This window comes from Choloepus didactylus, assembly GCF_015220235.1.
Source record: "Choloepus didactylus isolate mChoDid1 chromosome 25 unlocalized genomic scaffold, mChoDid1.pri SUPER_25_unloc1, whole genome shotgun sequence".
In the NCBI taxonomy this organism is placed as follows: domain Eukaryota; kingdom Metazoa; phylum Chordata; class Mammalia; order Pilosa; family Megalonychidae; genus Choloepus; species Choloepus didactylus.
In genome coordinates, this window is record NW_023637606.1 from 5,075,677 (window position 1) to 5,101,735 (window position 26,059).

Genomic DNA, 26,059 nt, shown 5'->3' on the forward strand with positions numbered 1-26,059 from the left:
CCTGACCCACAGAAACTAAGATAATTGTGCATTGTTTTTGTTGTTTTTAAAGATTCTCTTTGCAGTTTATTGGCCTAACCAGGTATTCTGGTTTATGTGCATTGTTTTAAGTTGCTAAGTTTGTGGTAACAGGTGATGCATTGAAAGGCGACTAATAAAATAGGCAACTGTTGTAAAAAGTGGTTTTGGTTTACAGGAAATCTGATCACATTTTGACCAAGACCTAAATTCCTCTCTTCTCTCCTCTGATATTCGTGTGTCTTCAGTGACAGGCAGACTCAAGGTCACAGTTACGACTACCTTGGGCTGGCTTTTTTCTTGGCTGCCCCATCCTGATACCCCATTGAGCTGTGGCCGATTTGTCTCTCCTGACGATAACCCCTTTAGCCTTGTCCTCAGTCCTTTCCCCCAAATCTCAGGAATCCAATCAGAAATAAATCAGTTTATCTATACATCAATAAAAATACACCCTTTCTACAATGAAGATGGCTTTTTGTCACTAAGCAGAAACACTGTTTAGGTTGTATATATGTTACTAGAATAAAAATGAGAGAAAACAAACCATAGGAATGTACAACACAGTGAGCCCTAATGTAGAGTACAGACTATAGTTGATAGCAGAATTATAGTGATATTCTTTCATCATTTGCAACAAAGTTGCCATACTAGTGCAAAACTTTAATAATAGGGGGGATATATGGGTACTCTATATTTTATGCATGATTTTTCTGTAAACTTGTAACTTCTCTAAAAAGAAAAGAAAGAAAAAAAAAAAAACACTTGGCATCTCAGCCTGAAGCACCAGCAGGTAGATGCGATGTTTTCCCCAAAGAACAGCAGGTTGTTTCCAATCTTGCCCCTACAAGACTAAAAGAGCCAGAACAAAATGGGGACCTCCCCCCTCCGGGTATACTCACTCCCCAAAATGAGTGCCATTTTCATGTCCAACCTTCTTGGTTTGTCATTGACCATTTTCAGAACAAAGCTGCACCTTGAAGAGTGCAATTTATTGCCACGCATAATATCACTTGTAGAGTGGCTTTTAATTAAAAGTAAGGTTAACTAAGTGGATGATACATAGATGGAGAGAGGTTAGCCTCTCATATTCATAAAATCATCACACCCCAGACTTTAGGCTCAGCACCAGCTTCCTTCCAAGTGATGATGTGCATTTTTGCCTCTGCTTTGACACAAACAAATGATCAGACCAAACGCAGAAGAAAAATCACCTCCATGTTTATGTTTTCTGTTTGTTTGTTTTTGCCTTCCCAGCTGGGCTTGGAGCGTTTCCAAGGAGTTGGCTTCCTGGGGTTTAACTCAGCCGAGTGGTTTATTGCTGCACTTGGTGCCATCTTAGCAGGGTAAGAGCATCGGCACGGTTCATTGTGAATGTTGACAAGCCTCTACTCTGGGCTTGGCAGCCCTGGGCTGGTTCAGATTGAGATGGAGACAGGAATTACCCCAGGTCAGCGGCCAAGATAGATGCATGAACAAATCATTCTGTCCTAACCACATTCATTACACCAGAGCTTTAGACTTCTTTTTGCTTCGGCTGCAGAATTTTTCCAGAAAAACTAATGATCGAGATAATGTCTAGAGATTTCTGATTAAGTGCCAAACATTGTGCTCTGTGTGTATGATTCCATAAAGCACAGATAGAAGGGGAGAAACACCTCTGATTGTTGCTGGGAGCTGGGCAGGGGCTGGTGTGAAAATGGAGGGGGGGGGCCAAAATATTTATATACCACAGGATTACAACTATACTTAAAATTATAGATAGTGAGTATTTAACACCAAATATTAACCTGCCAGCCTTTGCCCATGTTATTTCATTGAATCCTTACAGTGGCTCTATACAGCATGTTATGTTATTATCCCAAATAATAATGGTGGTTGATAATGTGAGGCCTAAAAAGGTTACGTCTTCCCAGACTCACTCAGCCATCAAGTGTAAGAGTCTAAGGCCTGAACTCAGGTTTTTCTGACTACAAATAATCACAGTCACAGCAAAAAAAAAAACAGTCATGAGGAATTGAGGGATAACAAATAGAAATATCAACACTGGGTATTTCTGAGCTCTGAGACTAAGGACATGCTAATATCATTTCACTTTCAACTTCCCAATTGTTTTGTGAGCCTGTATTATCCCTGCCTTAAAGTAAACTGGAAGAAACCATAATAAAGAGGTTCGCTACCGCAAGGATGAACCTTGAAGAAACCATGTTGAGTGAAATGAGTCAGGCATAAAGGGATGGGTATTGTATGATTCCACTTATACGAAATAGCTAGAATATGCAAATTCATAGAGACTGAAAGTAGAGGACAGGTACTAGGGCAGTGTGGGGGAGCAGGGCAAATGGGGAGTTAATGCATAATGGGTGTAGGGTTTCTGTTTGGGGAGATGGGAAAGTTCTGGTAATGGAGGTGGTGGGGGTAGGACAACATTGCAAATGTGATTAATCGCACTGAATGATGTACTTCTGAGCAGTTGAGATTGGAAAGTATATGTTGTATATATATTTCCACAATTTAAAAAAAGGGACAAAGACGAAAGAGACAAAGACAATTAAATGCAATACATGATCCTGCACTGGACTTAATATTGAAGGAGAAATGCCCAAAAGGACATTATTGGGACATATGAAAAAACTGAATATAGACTATAAGCTTTCTATCAATGTGAAATTTTTTGAACTTGATGACTGTACTTAAGACAGTTGTATAAATGAATATCCTTGTTCTTAGGAAATGTGCATGGCAGTATTAAGTGTTCAAAGAGCAAGATGTTTACAACCTGCATAAAAGTATTTAGACAATAGATAGATAAATGGATGGATGGATAAATAGATGGATGGCTAGATAGAATGATATGGGAAATGAAGGAAAGTATTCAAAGTTCATGGATCTGGGTATCTGCGTGGGAGAATATTTTGGAGTTTTCTGTATGGGTTTTGTATTATTTTTGCAACTGTCCTGTAAGGCTGAAATTATTTAAAATTAAAACATCTTTTTTTTTTTTCAAGTGAAAGAAGTTGGGCCCACTCCCCAAAATTGTTGTTGGGCTCTGGTATCAAATCAGACCTGAGTTCAAATCCCAGGTTTTTTGATTTTCCTCCCCTGTAAAAAATGAGCATGATAGCAACACGCATCCAAATCTCATAGGGCCATTACAAAGATTCAATGAGATGCTTATTAAGCCCTTTGCACAGTAAATAAACAATGATGGTGGTAATTGTTTCACTTAAGTGTAACACAGCTAATTTACCACCATATTAAAAAGTACAGGTAGACCAACGAAATAGCCCAGAAGTAGATCCACAATACATGGTCACTGACTTTCAAAAAAGCTCCAGAGTCATCCAGTGGTGCCAGAACTGGATATCCATATGGGGGTGAGGGGGAGACATTTGATCCCTACCTCATACCATACACAAAAATTAAATCAAGGTAAAGTATGGACCTAATCATAAAAGTTAAACTATGAAGCCTCTAAGAAAATAAAACATAGGAGAACATCTTCACAACCAGATATCTTTGACAGGACACAAAGCAAAAACCACAAAAGAAAAAAGTTGATCAATTGAACCTCATTAACATTAAAAACTGCTCATGGAAAGACAACGAGAAAATCAGCAAGCAGGTTGCACACTTGGAGAAAATATTAATAAAACTTGTATCTGACAAAGGACTAGTAGCTAGAATATATAAAGAATGTCTACAACTCGGTAATAAAAAAACCCAAACCAAACAAACAAACAAACCAAAAATCTGATTTTACAAGTAGGTAAAACCTTTTAGGGGTGATTGAGGGTCCATGACCTGATGTCACGTTGTAGGAACTGCCACTTTCATCAGTTTTATCATTTGGGTGGTTTTCATCATCGCTAAAAGTGGGGGAGAGAGGGAAGCTGGCCTTGAGGCTCTGAACTCAGAGCTTGCCTGCACCCCCTACCCCCTCCCACCTTCCAGGCCATTCTCACCTTAGGATGTGTGTGTGTTTTCTTTCTTTCCCCAGGGGACTTTGTGTTGGCATTTATGCCACAAACTCTGCTGAGGCCTGTCAATACATCATCAATCACTCCAAAGTGAACATCTTACTGGTTGAAAATGACCAACAGTTACAGAAAATCCTTTCGGTAAACCCCTACCCAGCACTGCCCTCTAAAGTCACCTGGGAGGGGGAAACAGGGTCAGAGGTGTGATTGCTCCCAGATAAATCCTAAAGATAAGGGGTGAGGGGAGGGGGTTGCCCAATGCACAAACTCAGTGAAAGTCTTCCATAAATCACTTGGTATAACTGGAAAAGCTGCTTTGCGGGGGAGTGGGGTGGGGAGCAGAGTTTAATTTCCAATTCAAATTAATTTAATTTCCAATTCAGCCTCCATTTAAAAGATGTTTTTGTATATATTATTTTATATATACCCCACTATTGATCATTTTTCATTTAGAAGCGTAATTATGTCGAGGCTTGTGCTTCTTGTAATTTTCTGAAATGGATTTGTCTTTTTCTTCTAGTTTCTTTCCAAGTTCTACCACTTCCTGTTTCACCTCTTCCTGACGTCGGGCTCAGGCTTCCTTGAGTGCTTGTATGTTTGCTTTGTGCCCTTCCTTCATAGCTGTGTTTGCTTCATTACATTTTTAATTTTATGTTGGAATGTCAGGTTATAATTTTCCTTTGCTTCATGGTGACATTTTTCAGGTCAGGCGAGTTTTGTCCATGTATAATGAAATTTTACTCTTATCTTACTTTTTTCTTCTAACACCCTTGTATGGATGTTTTAGGAACTTTTTTGATGGCTTACTTATGTTTGAATGAGCTTCAATTTCCTGAATTAGCTTGTCTGTTTTCAAGCATACATGCCCCTTTCCTCTCTTCCCCTATCCTCTGATAATCTGTAACCTACTTTATATTTCTGTGAATTTACTCGTTTCTCATCATCTCTTACAAGTGATACCATACGATATTTGTCCATACATACTTTGCTTTTTTCACCGAGCCTAATGTCTTCAAGCTTCATCCATGTTGCAGCATGTATCAGGACTTCATTCCTTTTCACAGCCGAATAATATTCCATTGCATGGGTGGACTGCATGTTGTTTCTCCATTCATCTGTTGAGGGACACTTGGGTTGTTTCCACCTTTTGGCAATTGTGAGTCATGCTGCTATAAACATTTGTGTACAGGTATCAGTTGGAGAGCTGTTTCCACTTTCATTGGGTATATACCCAGAAGTGGGATGTGTGTATCCCATGGTTGTTGGGTGAAGTGTTCTATTCATGCCTGTTAGATATAGTTGGCTTATGGTGCTCTATTTCCTTGCTGATCTTCTGTCTAGATGTTCTATCCAGGATTGAAGTGACTGGATCAGCTCTTGGCAAAAGGATCCTGAACAAGGGAGGGGTGAGCTTAGACATCCAACTTCATCTCCAAGCTCAAGGGCTGCTGTGCTGATTTCCATAAAATACCATATCTCATCACTTCTAAGTCACATGTTTCTTCAATTTTTAACATCTCTAGAGTCGAGATGTGTCTTACCATCAGTGGCATGCACCCATCACCATTGGCCAGGCTTTCTCGCATTGTAACATCTCTGAAATTGGGGTACACCTTCCACACTCACTGAAATACTAGACTCAGTGAAATACAAGACTTTGTGAAGCCAGGTCTTCTCTATCGCCTAATTCCAAACCTGGTTCAGGAAGAGCTTCTACTTCCAGCCCTGGCCGTCGCTGCCTGCCAGGATAAACCCCTCCCGCTTTGAAGTTTTGGAAGTCGCTTTTTTACGTGATGCTTCTTTGGACCCAACACTAGCATCCCATCCTGTTTGTTGTGTGTGTAGGAGAATACACTATGGGGTGGGGGTTTGGGGAGAGCCTCCTCCTTCTTGGAACAAACATTAGCTTATGATTTGGGTTTTCCCACCATTGGAAAACTCCATGTACCCCTTTTTTTCCCACCACACCCACCTACTGCCGTGAGGCTTCCTGTGCTGGTTTTGGGCATGTTTGACCTCACAGGCATAAAGGAACATCTGATTTATTTCTGGCTTCCAGTTTCATGGAAGGGGCAGTTTTTGTGTGTGTGTGTGGGGGGTCCATTGTTCCAGTTGCTGTGTACGGTTTTCAGGAGGGTTGATCCAAAACTAGGACCCTGACATGGAAGTCCAGCTCCACTTGAAGAGATTTGATTTGGGATTTCAATCAAGCCCCCCCCCACCACCACCTCTGCTTACAACCCATCTCTGCTTACAACCCTCCAGCCCTCTGGGGGTTTGTCTCCCTTAGAATAAACTCCAAATTCCTCACTACTTCCTCCAAACTTGGCTGACCAACCTGTCGCTTGTCATCTTTTCCCACCTTATCCCCTATCACTTTCAATCCCCACTCCCAACATCCCAACCCATTGCCTGCCCCAGCCCTCTTTGAGTGTCTGTTCCCTCTTTCTGGAAAGCTCTTGTCTGGCTGCTGCAAGCACCTCTGGGCTCTTTCTTTCCAATCCAAGCCAGAGGCTTGGTTGAAATGAGCATCATGGATATTACAAGTGACTCTTTCATTGGATTGGCTAGAAATGTCCTAGAGGCACTTGCCCGCCCTTGTATGATCAGGTATAGGAATCCTACAGGCCTGGTTGCAAAAGTGGAGGGTTCTGAGCCTGTCCAGGTTCCAGCCACTTTTAGGGAGGAGTTTTGCTGCCTTGAGTCCCAACTCAAAGATCAGCTGAATCCTGCAGCTAAAATGTGGCTGCCGAGTGCAAGTTGCTTGTCCCAGGTGAGCTGGGATTTCCTGCAGCACCAAACAAGATCCACGACTCTGCTTGGCAGAATTCCATCCCAGACGTGTTTTCCTTGTCAATTCTACCTGGAAGGAAGCTCTTGTCTTCTTCTGCCTTTAACTTTTGAAGGCAACTGATATCACCACAAAGAACCCAGTAGTTGAGAACAAACAGGTTGTTTCCCGTCAGTTGAGGACAAACAGCAAGGTTTTGCAGTGTGGGCAGGGGAAGAGGAGACTAGAGCTTCCGCTAGGAGAGAGTTTATCTCAGGAGCTCAGTGCTCACATCCAGGCTCAGTCTGACCCAGGCAGGTTTGCATTGCCATGAGGCCCACGCAGAACTTTCTTTCAGATTCCAAAAGCCAGGATGGAGACCTTAAAATCCATCATCCAGTACAAGAGTCCAATAAAGGACACCGGTACCAACCTGTATTCCGTAAGTGAGCGAGGTGGGCGTGAGCAAAGGGAAGGGGCAGGGCCTTCCTCAGGGAGTGGGTGGGGCTTGGAAGGAGGGGGCGGAGCCTTGCAAAGAGGTAGGTGGGGCATTTTAAAGAGAAGGTGGGGCTTCAGGGGGAGTGGGTAGGGCGTGGGGTGAAGAGGAAGATCCATGCAAATAAGGTGGGTGGAGCTTGAAAGGAAGGGGGAGGGGCCATGCAAAGGAGGTGAGTGGGCCTTTCAAAGGGAGTGGGTGGGCCTTTGAAACATTTTTTTTCTTGCATGAAAAGGCAGATCCCAGGACTTATTTAGGGGAAAGGGTGTGTTCTGGTGATCTGTTGCTGGGTAACAAATCACCCCCCCAAATTGGTGGCTGTTCTTCAAAACTTTTTAAGGTCTTTCAGCATTTTCAGTAAAATTACTGAAAAATTGAAAAAAATAAGTGTGTTCAAATATACAGCATTATTTTAAGTTTAAATATTTTACTTATGCTCAAGCCTACATCAATATAATTTTACTTTCCAGGTTCTAATAGATTCAAAGTCATCAATAATATTTTTATTAAAATCACTCGCCATTAAAAAGTACGTTAAGGAATGTATATGGAGCCTCACATGTTTTTCTTTTGCTGCAGTCTGTGCTAACACCCCATGGCCCTGTTGACCCTGTCCTTATTTAAAATGTTGATATTTTGTTCATCGTGGTTTGCTTGTTTGTTTGTTTTTGCTTTAATTGCAACTTTTAAAATGTTACATTAAAATATGATTTATCTTGGTTCCTAAGGGATTTGGGGTGTCCTCTTAAACTTTGCACCCCTGCGTCACTTACCCTCATCCCAGCCCTGTAGCTGGGGCTCCCCTAGCATCTTTTTCTTTCTCTATATGCTCTCTCCGTGAGTCCTCTCCAGCATGGCACTTTCAGGAGAGCTGGACTTCTTATATAGAAGCTCAGGTCACCATAGAGTGTCGAGAGCGAGAGAGAGAGATGGTGCCCGGTGGAACCTACCTCACCTTTTATGGCCTAGCCTGGGAAGTCACATAGCGTCACTTCTGCCATCAAAGCAACCACACATCCCTGCCCGGGATCGCAGGGAGGGGACATGCACTCCACCTTTTAACGGAGGAGGGACAAAGCTCGGACGCGTGTGAATCTGTTAAGTTGCTGTAACAGCCATTTTTGGAGAATACATTCTGGCCCAGGGTTAAGAAGTGTTTGGTTGCAAGCAACAGAGACCTGCTTAAATGGAAGGAGGTTTTTTGATGGTGGTGGTGGTGGTGGTGAAGATACGTGGGCTTATCTCAGAGAAGTCAGGGCAGAAGCCTGGGCCAACGCCACCGAAATCAGACCCAGGGGATGGCGACAGCCCTTTTGCTGACCCCGGTGACAATGGCAGTGTTTCACGACGAGGTTGAGACCGAAGACTTGGACACGTATTTCTACCCCTGCTCATGAAGGGGTAACTTCTCCATCACCGAGGAAGATTTGGAGAATGGGGAAGACATGGTAAGATGTCCTGGCTGCTCTCTCATTATAAAAGCAGTTTATCACCAAGATCAGTTTTTGGGTGAAGAAACAATCCCAGCACCTTCCACCAACAAAGAATTAGTTAAACGCTGAAGAAGGCTTTAAGAATCCAAATCTCGAATGGCTTAGAACAAGCCCAGATGGAAAAATCAAATGCAAAGTTATAGACCTCTTCACAAGGATGATCTTTTTGTGGTTTGTAGTTCTGTTACGGAGTGTGGGTTCTATCCATTAACTGTCCAGTTCACCGTCAATTAAAGAAGCCATCCATGACAGGACAACCCTGGATTCCATGCATAAAATTTTGAAATTGCAAGGGTTCTTAATTTTCCATCCAATTTTTTTTTAAAAAGATAATTTCAAATCAGTACTCCCCCCACCCAGTTTCATCATTTTTATATCTGCAACCTAATTACATCAGTATCTGATAACAGAATCCTCTACCTCAAAGTCATCTGTATTCTTTGACAAAAAAGAGATTACGTTTTTTACTTGGTAATTAAGATCATTAAAATTAGCACTTCCTTTAAAATTTGACATCAACTTTGCTATTCTAAACTTAGGGAAATTAGTGTCTCCTCAATCTTGTCATTGTTAGAATGTTCATATCTGTTAATATTAAAGAGAAAATACAGTGGGGTCATAATTTCTCCAGAGCTAAAAGAGAGTGAACAGGAGAGAAAACTTAAGAATAAAGTGAAATAGTCAAAGAATATTGAGTTTCCTTTTCAATATTCTGTATGTTTCTTGAGAATCAGGAGAAGATCAAAAGAAAAGACGCCAAGGGAAGCAAAATTGGTAACAAAAGGAGAGAACCCAAGCATTTCAACTTACTAAATGAGATGCTTGGATGATTTTGCCAGATCAGAGCAGATAATGGTTCTACATCTGGGTTTTGTTTGTTTCTTTTTAGAAAAGACTAAGGAAATTGTACTTCAAACAGGGGTTCTTGCCCCATCTTTACGGTTTAGAGGCAATGCTTTCAGCTTGATTACAATACATGCCACTACTCCTAAAAGGTGAAACCTCCACAGTGATTTCTGTTGGCTAAAGATGAGCTTGAAAATGGTAGGTCTAGTCCGAATAAATATGCCCGTGCAGCACAGCTAATGTACCCTCACATGCAACCAGATGAGACATGCAATCTTACAGAGAAATGTTGCCCTGGAGAAAAATAAATATATAAAGGTAGGTGTGATGGTTTGAAGCTGTATATACAACAGAAAAGATCATGTTCTTAAATTTGATCCATGCCTGCAGGTGTGGACCCATTGTAAGTAGGATCTTTTGGTGTGTAGGATCTTTAGTTGAGATATGACCCACCTCATTCAGGGTGTGTCTTAATCCTCTTGCTGGATTTGTAAGAGGATAAAAGAAAGGAGACAGAGCAAAAGGCTCCAGAGAAGCTGAGAGGGAAGAAGGCACAGGAGCTCAGAAAGAAAGCCACAGACAAGAGAAGCCAGAGCATGAATGCAACGAAACCCAGAAGAGAGGGACCAGCAGACGCTAGCCGTGTGCCTTCCCATGTGACAGAGGAGTCCAGATCTCATCTGACGATGTCTTGATTTGGACATTTTCACGGCCTCAGAATGGTAAACTTAAAAGTTAATACATCCCCATTTAAAAAGTCAACCTATTTCTGATATATGCCATTTTGTCAGGGTTTGCAAACTAAAACAATAGGCCATTGGTTTTCCTTTGATGCAGTGCTGGAAAGGAGCACAAAATTAGAATCACTCATATGGAAAGTTGAAAGAAATGGACCGACATCTGGCAGGTTGTTTGGGAAATGGCTCCTGCCCTTAAAGAGAAAAATGGCTTGCTAGAATTTGAACATTCTATCACCAATGCATAAATGTGCTAAACACACTCAACAGGGGGTTAAATTAAAGCAAGCGTGTAGCCTTTTGCCTACTTGCAGCAAGGCTGAAACATAATAAATCACGTGGTATATCACGTCCATCATTTGAAGCATTACACGGCATGTTCTTGATATGCTGAGAAATCTCATGCTCTTTAGGATACTGTGAACTAATCCACAACTGCTTTGCAAAAACTAGTCACAGACCCAGTGACTGTTCAAATGAGCAGGGCAGGATGTGCGATAAATCTGCCAGGAATGAGCTGCCCCAAACTCAAATGTTGATGATTTTGTAGCTATGAAGGCCATGTTAGCTCCCTCTGATACTGAATTTCAAACAAAAGCAGACACCGTTGACTTAGGTCTATTATGAGCACGGAAGAGCTGGAAGAAAATCGCCAAAGTCGAAACATCCCAGAGAAAATAAGCGTAAATAGTACCGGCAATCAGTGATCAGTGCAGTAGTCAGAATGATTTTGTTCCCAAAGCAACCGAGTCACTAAATAGGTTTCTGAACTACCAAGGAGCTATCAGGATTCAATCCAACGTTAAACAGAAAGTAAAACCAGGGTCGTAGATAGGGTTAGAATTCAGTGTGATATATGTGCCTTATTTAGCCCCACAGACATTTCTGGAGCCTAAGAACCAATTTGTAATTTTTGACTATGCCATTGGGTTCCTTATCTGTACAATTAGGTAATTGGATCAGGTGATTCCCGAGCTGTCAGTTCTGGTAGCTTGCAGGGACTGAAATGGCATTTGGCATCTGAATCATGCATGACAGAGAAAGAGACTGTATTCCTCAAAAACCTGATGTTACCACAGTTTTTAATTCGGAAGTGATAAAGACAGCTCTTTAAATGGTGCTACATACACTTTAGGTAGATCTCCAGAAAGAAACATTTTCCTTGGAAAGCACCCAACATTTTTTGATAACTGGACATATTTGTTATCAGGATAAACTGTTGGTATGTTGAATAAAGTCAGATAATTAAAAAAAAAAAAAAGGAAAGAAAGAAAGAAAAAGGCAGTTTGCAAAGGAACAGGATGAGATTAGACTCTCAAACCCGCTGTTCCAATCAGAAATCCTGCTTGGAGTTTATTCGTTTTGACCTCGATGCAAATGGAAGAAAGGGAAAGTGTCATTTATCTTTTGGGCCAACCCAAACATTCACCGGCTTCTACACCTTTCAGACAATAGAAAGGTCAATGTAAATATTAACACCAGGACAATGACAAATTAGGCAAGACAACCAATCAGAATTATAGATGTTTTAGAGGTTAAAAGTGTCTGCCACATAGATGTCACACTGATTTTTGAAGTTTGGATGACTTAAAAGAAACCTTCACTGGAAATAGTATTTACAGCAGGGTCTCCTGGCCCTGGTACCATTGACATTTGGAGCCGGATCATCCTCTGTTTTGTGACCTGGACTAGCACCGACTTCTCTGCAAAGAAGAGGAGAGCCTGCAGTTTTAAGATTCAATTTAGGAATGTGTTTGTTAGAAGCGAGAGGAAAAGAGCCGAGACAAACTTGTCCGTGAAATTTGTGAAGGAAAACAGCAGAATAAGACAATGAACCGGGCAGGTTGTGGTGCTCGGCATCTACGAGGACCAAATCTCGACTTTCCAGGAGAGGAGTTTGGGTTGCACCAGCTTGGGCCTGGGTATCTACCCTGAGTCCATGATCGGTGGCCGTGGGGCGGGGGTTGGGGCTCTTGTACAAGCATTTGGTGGGGGTTATCTTTTCGGAGGAGGGCTTGGGGCATCTCTTGACCAGACCTTGCAGATTTCCTTGGTAGAGTTTTTCAAGCCCTATGGGATGCTCAGTTCATACAACCCAACAGTTTATTCCAAGAAGCCGAATTTTACAGTACGTAAAAGCTCAGGTTCTGGAGTCAGACCGTCTTTGGTTTTAATGCTGATTGCCCTGTTTACTTGCTGTGAGACCTCGGGCAAGTAACTTACCACCTATGAGCTGCTAAAGGAGGAAAATGTATCTATTACCAGTAAAGATGTCTTTGGTTGCAAGTGACAAAAGCCTGCTCCAAAGTGACTGATGCAAAAAAGATAATTTGTTGGCTTGCATAACTACAGCCCAGAGTGTGGGTTTCAGGCATGGCTGGATCCAGGGGCTCAAATCATGTTTCCCAGGCCCTGTTTTGCTCTCTTGATTTCCGGGCTCCACTCCAGCCTTGCGGTCTTTCCCTCCCATAGTTCTGAGGTTGTCCGGCTGCTCCTGGGGCTATAGGTTGACTGGTTCATGTCTAGACAAAAGCTGTGCCCCAGTATTCCCAGCAGAAGTCCTGACACTTACTGGGATTGGACCACCCTGAGGTCACATGCCCATACCCAACCCAATCACTGTGGTCCAAGGAGATAGAATACTCTGGCTTCAACCAATCAGGGTTGACCTCTGGTTCTGGGGGTGGAGTCAGTCCCATCCAAACTGATAACTAAGTTTGGGGGTGAGGAGTGGCATCTGGGAAGGAAGCTGACAAATGATACCTAATACCACTTTTCTAAAGACTTTACATATACTGGTTCATTTACTGCTTATAATAACCAAGAAAGTGGGTCTTAATATTATTCCCGTTTCACAAATGAGGCACTGAAGCACAGAGAGCGTCAGTGGCTTGGACAGTAGCAGAGCCGGAACCAAATGTCCCCGACATACCACATCTTCAGGTTTTTGTAAGAAGCACTGGGACTGACACATCCTAAGCCCTTCCCCTTGCTGGAGATTGTGTTTTAGGACAAGCTCTGATGGGGAAGGGAATTCTGGGAGGGTTGGGGACCCCTCTTTGCATCTTCTATCTCCCCATCCTCGGCTTGTCTTTTCTTTCCCCAGTGGGATGATTTCATGGAACTTGGCGACACTATTCCCGACACCCAGCTGGAACAGGTTATGGCCAGCCAGAAGGCCAATCAGTGCGCACTTCTCATCTACACCTCAGGGACCACGGGCAACCCCAAAGGGGTCATGCTGAGCCATGACAACGTAAGTGCTTTCTCTGCCCAACGATGATGGTGAGCTTTGCAGTGTCCAGTGTCTCTTCACTCTGGAGCAAGGAACTTTGGGCTTTTTTTTTTCTTGGCCCCGAGGGTCAGAGTGACGTTTCAGGGTCAGGTGATGTTTCTGGGTGTAGCACGTCGTTGGGGGTGGGAGGACATCATGACACAGCAGTCATGGCAATTGGAGCAGCTCTGGGATCTTGGAAAGCATCTCAGACCCTCAGTTTCCACAGCCATAAAATGGGAGTGATGTTGTAGTCCCTACCCTGCTGGTGACTTTGAAGACCAAATAAATTAATATTTGTAGAATGCTCAGAACCGGGTCTGATGATAAAATAAATAGGCAAAAGGACATTGTCTACACTCAGTATTTTGGGGATAAAGCAGAAGTTGATTTTTTTAATCACATTTCTTTATTATGGAATATAACATATATACATAGAAGTGATAACTTTCCAAGTGCAATTTAGCAAGTAGTTAGAGAGCAAATTTCAAAGAATGTTATGGGTTCTAGTTCCACAGTTTTGGATATTTCCTTATTGTGAAATATATATGCAAAAAAGTTGATAAGTTTCAAAGTATGATTTAACAAGTAATATAGGAAATTTCCAAAAATGTTATGAGTTACAGTACCATAGTTTCAGTTATTTCCTTATTGTGAACTATTTACACAAAAAGGTGACAACTTTCAAATTATAATTTAACAAGTAGCTATAGAGCAAGTTTCAAAGAATGCTATGGGTTGTAGTTAGCAGGTTATTTTTGATTGCATAAGGCAGTTTGCCTGTTTGCAAGAGACATATATGTATGGGCAGAGACCAAAAGGGATAAGATCAGTGTTGTAAAATAATAAGGGGAATGCATGCCGCATGATTCCGTTTTACATCAAACTCCAGAAGATGCACCCAGTCCTGGCTTTCAGGGAGCCAGACAGGAAATGAACAAAGGACACTGTTTCAGCTCGTAGTAAGAGCAGCATGGAGAATTAGACAGATGAGGGCACCTTCAGATCAGGTGATGTGAGTTTGTATCTCAGGAGGTGACATTTGAGCTGAGAGAAGCAGCCAGCCATGGGGAAGGATGGGTAGGGGTGTGTGGGTGGGGTCTGGGAGAGAATTCCAGGCGGAGGGAACAGCCCATGCAAAGGCCCTGGGGCAGGACCGTGCCTGACGTGTTGGAAAAACAGTGAGGAGGCCCGCGTGGTTGGTAGCTGAAGAAACGAGGTGATGGATTGCCAGAGACTTAGGACATTGGGGAAAAATATAGATAGCAAAATTACAGATACGCTAAAGCTTTACATCAAGGTATGCGTTGGAAAGAAAAACATTAATCTGCTAATTGTTGGTGCATTTATGCAATGAGATTATGGGCCACCTTTTTGTTTGTTTTACAATATATATTTACAACATCTCCATAGTTGATATTGGAGATGAGAAGCCTCTGTTCCCATTTTACAGAGAAGGAAATAGAGGCTGCAAGGGATTTTAAGCAAATCGTTCAGGGTCATCAAGCTAATTAGCGTTGGGACTAAGAAGACTGCACTTACCAAATGCTTCTGAATCTAAGATCTGTTTGCTGGACCCCAGGGGTCTGCAAACCCCCATTTGCAGCTCTGCCTGGCCTTGGGCAAGTAAGTAAACTGCTCTGGGCCTCAGTTTCCCTGTCAGTAAAATGGGGAGAATCATGGTATGAGCCCAGGGTGTTAAGAATGAGAATGAAATGACTTTAGTGCTTGTACTGGGTGAGAACAGTGTCTGGAGCACAGTAGGTGCTTTGTAGATGTTTGCTGAATAAATGCATTTAAAATGGGCCTCCTGCGAGAATGAGGCACCCTGGATCCCAAGCCCCGTTCGTGTTCTAGATCACGTGGTTGGCTGGTGCAGCGGCGAGAGACTGCAACCTGTGTTGCCCCCCAGTAAAGCAAGAGGTTGTGATCAGCTACCTTCCCCTCAGCCACATTGCAGCACAAATGATGGACCTCTGGATACCCATTAAGGTCGGGGGTCTCACTTTCTTTGCTCAACCGGATGCTCTCAAGGTAAGATGGAGAGAGGGCCTGGGCCACCCCCCCTTTTTTTTTTTTTGTTAGTTATCTTTATCTGAGTCAGGGCATCCCTGTATGGTTGCGTAGGTTGTGCATGGGACAACCCAAGCCTAAACCGTGAATAGCACTGAAAGTAAAGTGTATATATGTGTGTATGTCTATTAGTATTTCCAAATCCCAAATACTGTAAGAGCCCAAAGATTTTGGTGGTAAAATCTGACCTGAACTGACTTAAAGCTATTTGTAGTCTTAATTTTACTGGGAACATGCATGTATTTTACTGCAGATATATTAACATAATGGATTTGGGGGTACTTTCCCAGATGGAAGGAGGTATGATATATGGAAGGTGCATGGTTTTGCCTTTCTGAAGTCCAGAGAATTATAGATTCCAAAATACACCCAGCCCTAAGGGTTTGCAATCAGAGTCTTTGGACCAGTTTTGAAAAACAGCAGTGCCATGACTTATATCCCTCAGAGGCCACCTCTTTCAGATTTTTAAGAGATTTCTTCTGGCCTTTCTTTCAGTATTTTGAATATGTGATACCGCCTTTTCTTGTTTTATCCACTTTTAAATATTAGATATTATGTTTCTATTGTGGTAGATAAAAATTAGCCCCTTCACACCCCCACTTTCTCGCATCACCCCTTCCTCATCCTCTCAATGTAAACAATTCTTAGTTAATCGAGCCAAGTTGTTTACCATAAGATTACATTTCCTGGCTGGTACAACTTTTTTTTTTTCCCAGAGTTAATAGTTGCCTTTATTTTTTCAACTCAGTTAGCTTTTGCATACCTGTATGGTTGCTTCGTCTGATCTGTCACATGCTTATAAGTATTTTCCAAATGTACAAACAGCCATTGCATTACTTTCCCCTAAACTGAACTAGTTGTTGTCTTATGTTGGGTTCTCTAGAAGCAGAATATGCTGGGAGTGTGTGTGTTTTATTGGATTTTTTTATTTAATGGTAGATGCTATAAGGGAGTGAGGGGAGCAGGACTGATCCGACAGGAAGCTGAGGAATGTGACTGTCACCACGGAGTTGTCCCTATTTGAGACCACAGGGCTGGGCTTTTGTACCCCCATATCAGTTAGTCATTGGCTGCAAGTTCCTGCACCAACGGGGGTGCATAATTTCCCATGCATTTCTGGGTGACAGCTGTTCTATGGAGAACGGGACAGCTGGGAGCCTTTAGATGCCAACACTCAGCATCTGGTAAAGTATCTGAATAGCTCATGGGTAGCATCTTTTATGAGCCATCATGCAAGGGTGTCCCTTCTCCTGACATCTGGATTGGATCCTCTGTCTTCCTTTTTGGATTATTCCTTTGTTTTGCAGGAGATCACCCTTCAGTAAGTTTTTCGGGGAAAGCATATGGAAAGAAAAGTTTAAGTTCTTATACGTCTGGACTTTTCTTTATCATTTACTCTCAATTTTAGTTGATACTTTAGCTGGATGAAGAATTCTAGGATGAAACTAATCTTCCTGGCTTTATATTTTTGCATTTGCAAGTACTGCTATCTGTTCCAGTTTCCTAATGCTGCCATGATTCAAAATACCAGAAATGGATTGGCTTTTATAAAGGGGGTTTATTTGGTTACAAAGCTACAGTTTGAAGTCCATGAAAAGGTCCTAATTAAGGCATCAACACAAGTATACTTCACTGAAGGAAGGCCAATGGCGTCCAAAAACCTCTGTTAGCTGAGAAGGCACATGGCTGGCATCTGTTGATCCCAGGTTGTGTTCCAGCTCCTCTCTCAGCTCCTGTGTGTTTTTCAAAATGTTGCTCTTGAGGCATTTTGTCCTCTCTTAGCTTCTCTGGAGCAAACACTGGGCTAGCATCTCCAAAGTGACAGCAAAAGTCTGCTTTCAGCGGCTGTCTCTAAAATGTCTCTCTCATTTGCTCTCCAAAATATCACTCATAGCTGCTCTGAGATCCTTCTGTTTGTGAGCTCTTTTTATCCAGTGATTAAATCAAAGACCCACGCTGAATGGGCAGGGCCACATTTCCATGGAAACATTCAATCAAGAGGTTACACCCTAATCAAAGGTGTCACTCACAGTTGGGTGGGTCACATCTCCATGGAAACACTCAATCAGAAGGTTCCAACCTAATCAACACTAATACATCTGCCCCCACAAGATCGCATTTAAGAACATGGCGTTTTGGGGGACATAATACATCCAAACCAGCATACCATCAAACCTACTATTTAGTTTATTTCTTTTTTCTTGCTTATTGTCTGTGTCCCCCTTAGATCATTAGCTCCAGGAGGGCAAAAACTTTGTCCATCTTGTTCACATTCATATCTCCCTCACAGTGCCTGACACCTCGCAGATACTCAGTAAATATTTACTGGATAAGTGAATTTCCCATTTATTGCATTTTTGTCTTCTAGTTTACAATGTACCTACCTTTTTTTCTTTCCATGTGCATTTAAGTTTGCTTTACCTCTGATTGTTTTGTATTGTGTTTCCTTTTAAAAATTTATTATTTTTGAGTGTACACTGGGAGTTTTTTAACTGAGAAGGAGGTACCAGTTTGCCTTTTCAAGCTTCTAGAGGCCGCCCACATTTCTTGGCTCGTGGGCCCTTCTTCTGTCTTCAACACCGGCAATTTAGCATCTTCAAATCAATCTCTCTCTCACCTCTGCTTCTGTCATCACAGCTTCTCTGATACCAGGCAAACCAGGACTTTCCCTAGCTCAAGATCAATAACTGCTTTCTTTTCTGGCATAATATATAACATATATACACACTCACCTATAAGTACCCAAGTACCTATTTTCCCACATCCCTGGTATTGTCAAAATATTAAAAGTTGCCAATTTGGTGGGCAGTGAAGGTGTATTAATTTTTTAAGAAACCTCCAGACTGTTTTCCAAAGCAGCTGCACCATTTTACACTCCCATCAGAAGTGTATGAGGGTCCCAATTTTTCCACATCCTCTCCAACAGTTGATATTATCTTTTTTTTTAAAAAAAAAAAAAACTATCCTAATGAGTGTGAAGTGGTATTACATTGCAGTTTTAATTTGCATTTCCCTAATGACTAATGATGTTGAGCATCTTTTCATGAGCTTATTAGCCATTTGAATGTCTTCTTTGTTCAACAACTGTTCAAATCCTTTGCCCATTTTCTTGTTGTCGAATGTTAAGGTTTCTTTATTCTGGTTACAAAGCCTTTGTCAGATATGTACTTTGCAAATAGTTTCTCCCAGCTCTGTGGCTTGTCTTTTCGTTTTCTTAAGAGTGTCTTTTGAAGAGCAAGTGTTTAATGAAGTCCAATTTATTGGTTTTTTTCTTTTATGGATTTTGCTTTTCGGTCATATCTAGGAAATTTTTGCTCACTTCAAGGCTACAAAGATACTCTATGTTTTCTTCTAGAAGACTTTTAGTTTAGCTTATACATTTAGTTCTATGATCCACTTTGAGTTAGTATTTGTGTATGGTGTGAAGTAAGAATCGAAGCTAAAGCAAGCTCTCTTTGGGTAAGAACATATGAATAGACTTTCTCTCATGGGATATTTTAAATTTGGCACTTTTATTGCAAATCAAATGACCATAAATGTAAGATTTCATCTCTGGATTTTCTATTCAGTTCCTTGGATTTATCCTTATACCAAACCACACTGACATGTGGTAACTGTTGTTTTATAGTTGGGTGACTAACCCATCCTGCCCTGGACTGCCCTGGTTTTCAAACATTCCAGAATCTTCAGTTCTGGTCAAAACAAGGCAGTGGGCCACCCCACTTCATAGTAAGCTTTAAAGTCAGACAGTAAAGTACTACAATTTTGTTCTTCTTTTCCAAAATTGTTTTGGCTTTTCTAGTCCCTTTGCATTTCCTTATACATTTTTTTTTTTTTATTGAATACCATTTAGAGAACTTTTTTTTTTTACTGTTTTTTTTGAATTGAAATATATTCATATACTATACAGTCATCCAAAGTGTAAAAAATTGTTCACAGTATCATCATATAGTTGTGCATTCATCACCACAATCAATTTTTGAACATTTTCATTACTCTAAAAATAAAAAGAAGAATAAAGACAAAAGTAAAAAGAACACCCAAAACATCCCATACCCCTCCTCCTCCATAGTATTCACTTACTTTTTATATATATATAGTTATACACTTGCCTTCAAGAATCAAGGATACTGGAGATACTGGATTGCAGTTCAACAGTTACAGATATTTCCTTCGAACTATTCTAATAAACTAAAAACTATAAAGGGATATTTATATAATGCATAGAGTTATCTCCAGAATGACCTCTCGACTCCATTTAAGATCTTTCATTTCTCTTCCCCCTTTTGGTCAGGAAGGCTTTCTCAATCCCACAATGCTGGGACCAGGCTCGTCCCTGGGAGTCACGTCCCACGTAGAGAGGAAGACAGCAAGTCCACCTGCCGAGTGGGCTTAGAGAGAGAGGCCATATCTGAGCAACAAAAGAGGTTCTGTGGGGGTGACTCTTAGGCACAATTATAAGTAGGCTTAGCTAAGGGCAAGCCCCAAGATCGAGGTCTCAGCCTACTAAGCTGGTAGTCCTCGGTGCTTATGAAAATATCAGGAATTCCCCAGATGGGGAAGTTCAACATTTCCACATTTTTCCCCAGTCCCTCAAGGGGATTTTGCAAATACTTTTTATTCTCTGTCCAAATTACTCTGGGTTGTATTGGGGCTTCATGCTAACCTGTACAAACCACCAAGATCTCACTCCCTAGTCAATATTCCATGTAATTATGGTATTTGAGTAAATTGACCATACAAGTTCAATTATATAGTGTACTATTGAAAATATAGATTTTGTACCACATAAACGTCTCTTCCCTTGGTCCCGCACAGAAGCTGAAGTTTTAAAACACAGTTAATATCATCCTCTATCCTTCAGTCTGATCTACCCCAATCTCAACCAAGTCCATTTCATTCATATCTCCAACCAAAGTCTGATCTCCTTTTCAGCCTCTTTAATCGTTCATTCATGGGGCAATGCTGACACTCACAGCTGCTGAGCCCTAGCACTGAGTTCCAAGTGTGTGACACAGACCCCCAAAGCTCCAGGGGACAACCAGGTCACACACCAGCAGCTCAGAATCTCAAAACTGAGAAGTAACTGTTACAACTCATGAACAGATGTGACTGCTGTAAGAGTTACAATCTAGGAACGTTTACATAAGCCTTTCCCTAATAACTCATGCTCCCAGATTCAATTCTCAGAGTTTGCACATTATTATTAGTCCATATTAATGACTAATGTTTGTCTTTTCATTTCTGGCTTATTTCACTCAACCTAAAGTCCTCAAGGTCCATTCATTTTGTTGCATACCTCACAACTTAATTCCCACTTGCTGCTCCCTCATGCAAAAACATTCTTAGATTTGTACATTTAATCATATTCATTGGCCACTGTAGGTTGTAGTAAGTTATACAGTCCCAGGCTGTACCTTCCATCTTTCTGTTGTACATTGTGGATAATTATATGGTATGTGAATATAGCGCTCTCTCATTTTTGAAGGGCAGTTTTACCAGATATAGGATTCTTGGTTGGCAGTTTTTCTCTTTCAGTGCCTTGAATATGTCGTACCACTGCCTTCTCGCCTCCTTGGTTTCTACTGAGAGATCCGCACGTAGTCTTATCGAGCTTCCCTTGTATGTGATGGATCGCTTTTCACTTGTTGCTTTCAGAATTCTCTCTTTGTCTTGACATTTGAAAATCTGATTAGTAAGTGTCTTGGAGTAGGTCTCTTTGGCTCAGTTCTGTTTGGGGTATGCAACACTTCTTGAATCTGTAATTTTGTGTCTTTCATAAGAGTTGGGAAATTTTCATTGATTATTTTCTCTATTATTTCTTCTGTTACTTTCCCTTCTCTTCTCCTTCTGGGACACCTATAATATGTATATCCATGTGCTTCACGTTGTCATTCAGTTCTCTGAGACCCTGCTCATATTTTTCCATTCTTTTCCTTATCTGTTCTTTTGTGTATAAGATTTCAGCTGTCCTGTCCTCTATCTCACTGATCCTTTCTTCTGCATCTCCAAATCTGCTGTTGTATGTCACCATTGTGTTTTCTATCTCTCCTATTGTGCCTTTCATTCCCATAAATTCTGCCATTTGTTTTTTTGAGCTTACGAATTCTTCCTTATGATCACCCAGTGTCTTCTTTATCTCCTTCATCTCTTTTATCACATTCTCTCTCAACTCATTGATTTGATTTAAAAGATTTGTTTGAACATCTTTAATTAGTTGTTTCAACTCCTGAATCTCAGTTGAGGTGTTAGTTTCCTCCTTTGATTGGGCCGTATCTTCCTGTTTCCTGATGTGGCTCATGATTTTTTGCTGTCTTGGCATCAGATTTTCTTGACTGGTTTATTTTGGAGGTTGTTTTCTCTCTTTTGCTTAAGGTTTTCTTGTTGATCAGCTTTGATCTCTGTCTCTTCTTTGTTTCTCTCACTGACCACTTGTCAGATTGGCTCTGTCCCCCAGTCTTTCCCCCCAAATCAGGCACCCACCGTGGCCTGCCACAGGGATGGCAGGTAGCACTGGACATCCCAGCAAGTTCACTGTGTCTGGGAACACAAATCTACTGGCTTCCAGTGGGGCTCTGTTTTCCACTGGCTAGCAAGACCTGGGTTTGTTTTGGGGGCCCTGCTTTAACTGTTGAGTCTTCCCTATTTTTTCAGCCAAAACAGGGCTTGGTTTCCTTTCAGGGAATGTAGACCAGCTTCTGTGCACCTAAGAAGGGGTCTGGGGCATCTTTTAAAAAGTGTTTCAGTTCCCTTGCACTTTCTGGACTGTCCAGCAGATGGTGCTGTCTGGTAATTTAATCATCCTCAGAGGCTGCTTTGCCTCCGAGCACAGGCTGTATCTACAAAGGTGAGCTGAAACTGCAGGATTCCTATGCTGTCACTTTGTCATCCAAAATCGGGCTCACTGTGGGGCTCCACCTGTGGCAAAGAGCTCCAGTCGACCCAGCGCTCCAGCTGTCTTCAAGGCAAGGAAACAGCCACCAGCTGCTGCTTTCCTCAAGGGTGGGGGAAGGGCTTTCAGATCCAGGGCTGGAAACATGACTCTGTCCACATTTTCTCAGTCTCTTTGTCCCTCACTGATCCGGGCCTTGAAATGTCCTCCCCTGTCCCCAGGGTCTTCAAAGAGTAAGTGTATTCTTCACTGCTGTGAGAGGTTTTAAAATCTACGTCCCTGGTGAAAGGAATCTTGTCTGCTGATTCCATGCCTTTTCCACACAGAGACCAAGTGAGGGGGAGGGGAGAGGACTGGCTGATCTGGGACGGGAGATTCCTACCTGGTATTTCTTCTCTTTCTTCAATTTGGCACTTGCAGGGTCTTTCTCCAGTCTATATCCTCCTCCAGAGTTTCAAGCAATTCAGAATTGTCTTTTTTTTTTTTCATTGTATCTCTGGAGAGAAGTTTTCGGTAGCTGTTTATGTCATCATGTTGATGATGTCACACCCTCCCCCTATATACATTTTAGCATCCGCTTGTCGATGTTTATGAGAACAACTGCATGGATTTTTGTAGGGATTGCATTGAATGTAAAGGTCAACGGGGGGAGTATCTTGCATCCTTTTTAACAGCTGCATCATATTCTACTGCATGCTTGAAACAGAGGTTCTTTAACCAGTCCACTGTTGATGGACACATAGACTGCTCCCATGCTTTTATGAAATAGTGCTGCAAAGAACATTCTGTATGAGCTTCTCAGTCGATCTGAGTCTTTCATTTGTCTGATTTCCATCCAATGGAAGTCAAGTTGCCGGGTAGCATTTAAAATGTTGATAGTACTATCAAGTTGCCCTCCAAAAATATTTTCCCAGTTTATGCTTCCCTGCACATCTCTGGAGAGAGACGGAAAAAATCTGAATGACCACCGGCCAGCCAGTGAATTGGCTCCTATGAGTCAGGAGGCACCGTGGTGTAGGGCTCCAAAGGAAAGTTCTCCCAAGCAAAGTGGAATGGGTAGGAAGAGATCGGTGTCTTGGTTTCCAGAGGCTTCCAGCATGACTTACTCAGCTCTCTCCCATGCAGGGAAGTTTGGTGAATACTCTACAGGAGGTGAAACCTACTGCCTTCCTGGGGGTGCCCCGAGTCTGGGAGAAGATGCAGGAGAAGATAAAGGAAACTGGTAGCAAGTCTTCAAACTTGAAGAAGAGAGTGGTTTCATGGGCGAAGATGGTTGGCTTAAAGGTCAATATGAAGAAGATGCTGGGGTAGGTGGTGGGTCCCCCTGGACAGGACTGGGAGGGCAGTGGGGGAAGAGGCTCAGCCTTCTCTAACTGGACCCAGTCAGCCACCTTTTGGCTCAGTGACAGCTGAGGTCTCCTGAGCTTCCTCATTCACAGGTCACATGAGAACCCCATGAGCTTCCGAATGGCGAAAGCCTTGGTGTTCAGCAAAGTCCGGAGTGCCCTCGGCTTCGACCGCTGCCACCTTTTTGTTAGTGGGGCTGCACCGCTCTCCCAGGACACCGCCGAGTTCTTTCTAAGCTTGGACATCCCTATAGTTCAGATGTACGGGATGAGTGAGAGCTCTGGACCACACACAGTATCCACCCAGGAGAATCACAAGATTCTAAGGTACTGGGCTCCTGGGTTGGCCCCTGCTCCCCAGAAGCACTGGGTCAAGGGGAGGGAGATGGGAGGGGGTGGCTCTGATGTGAACCTTGGTGTCTCCGGAATGACTCCTACACTCTGGTCTCCACACCCCACATCTTCACGAGTGTGGGAAACTCTGCTTTGTTAGAAAGCCCCAAGACAAGGGGCTGGGTCCTCGGAATGTCCCACAGTCTCACCCTGTCACTGGCAGTTCTCCCTCCAGCCAGCCCATCCTACTTCCTGTTACCTTGACACTCTTTGTCTCCCCAGTATTGCATCTCAATCATTGACACATGCCCTTTCTGGCTTTCCTCCGGGCTCAGTTCTCCCCAGACTGTGGGGCTGAACCCAATGTTACTGGAACCACACTGAATATCTTGAGGTCCCTCCTACATTCCAGGCACGGTCCAGCCACAGGGCCTTTGCACCTGCTGTTGCCTCTTATTTGATCACTGTTGATTCTTGATTATTGCTACTATTCTAACAATAACAGCGAAGGTGATTGTGCAAGTTCTAGAGGCAAGGTGGAGAGAGTTTGGGTTGGGGAGACAAGAAGAGGGTCCCCAACTGAGGAAGTAAAAAATGTTCAACCTTCTTAATCTGGCAGAACCACCTCCTGCCTTTTACTTTATCTTGTAGGGCAGCTTGGCACCTCAATAGCTGCCCTCCCCACCCCCAAATCTCACCTGAGCCTTTTATCTGCAAAACCCAAATGCTCACTGGAGTTTTTCTAAGACAAAAAGGTCTTTCGCTAAAAAATAAGTGACATTGTGCCACACCTGTAGAAAGATACACATTCCAGCCTCTATCTTTAGACATATATTTTTTTCCATGAATAATGCATGCATGTCACAAAAAATCAAATGATATGAAAATTATATAGTGGAAAGCTCATTCCCTCTCACCCCAAACCTCTAGTTCCAAACAGCCATCATCATGTTCCCTCCAGTTATTCTGAAATAAGCTGTCCATTGACATATATCCTTTTATCCCAAATGGAAGCATTTTCCATATAAAAATAGACACAAAACTCTCTCTTGGTTCCTATTACTTGAGATCTAGAGAACAGGAATGAAATAAATTTGGATAATGTGGTGACCTTGCTATCAGACTCTGAACCCAAACTCATACTCGCTTTTCTCTGGTGCCAACCAAGCTCAGGAATTGAGCAGATTCATATACAGAGAGAGATTGTTCCATATCAGTGCTCAAATAGTTGCTCATTTTTAACAGCTGCATAATATTCCACTGAATGGATGTACCATTGTTTATTTTATTTAACTGGTCTCCTTATTGGTGTATATTTAGGGTTTCCCACCCCATCCCATTAGTTGTTACCACAAACAATGCTAAAGTTATATTTTGCCAAACTGCTGAAAAATGGTGCCTCAATACAACTCTAATTTACATTCCTTTTATTATGAGTGATGTTGAAAAAAATCTTTTCATACATTTAAAAGCCACTTGTCTTTTTTTTTCTCTGAACCACCTGTCCATATCCTCTACCCATTTTTCTGTTAGGTTATTGGTCTCTTTCTTATTGCTTTGTGGACACTCTTTACATATTATGAAAATCAGCCTCTTGTCTTTTATATGAATTGCAAATATTTCACTCCCTGGTTTGTCATTTGTATTTTGATTTTAGTTATGGTGATTTTTTGCTGTGCAGACATTTTTTATATTTACATGGTTGGATTTATCAATCTTTTTTTTTTTTTTTTATGACTTCTGGGTTTTTCCACATTCCTAGGAAGTCCTTCACTGGGGAAGTTGTAGGGTTTTTTGTAAGTTT

At 42.1% G+C, this 26,059-nt stretch overlaps 1 protein-coding gene across 3 annotated transcripts in view; it reads left to right on the forward strand.

Annotated features, from left to right (window-relative positions):
• ACSBG2 (acyl-CoA synthetase bubblegum family member 2) overlaps window positions 1-26,059 on the forward strand; it is a 79,842-nt gene that overhangs the window by 47,490 nt on the left and 6,293 nt on the right. For all 3 annotated transcript variants that reach the window (XM_037823953.1, XM_037823954.1, XM_037823955.1), the window contains exons 5-11: window positions 1,273-1,361; window positions 4,016-4,136; window positions 7,124-7,207; window positions 13,444-13,593; window positions 15,469-15,645; window positions 23,702-23,883; window positions 24,016-24,249. In XM_037823953.1, the coding sequence (XP_037679881.1) occupies window positions 1,273-1,361; window positions 4,016-4,136; window positions 7,124-7,207; window positions 13,444-13,593; window positions 15,469-15,645; window positions 23,702-23,883; window positions 24,016-24,249 (1,037 nt within the window). The remainder of the gene's footprint in view (window positions 1-1,272; window positions 1,362-4,015; window positions 4,137-7,123; window positions 7,208-13,443; window positions 13,594-15,468; window positions 15,646-23,701; window positions 23,884-24,015; window positions 24,250-26,059) is intronic.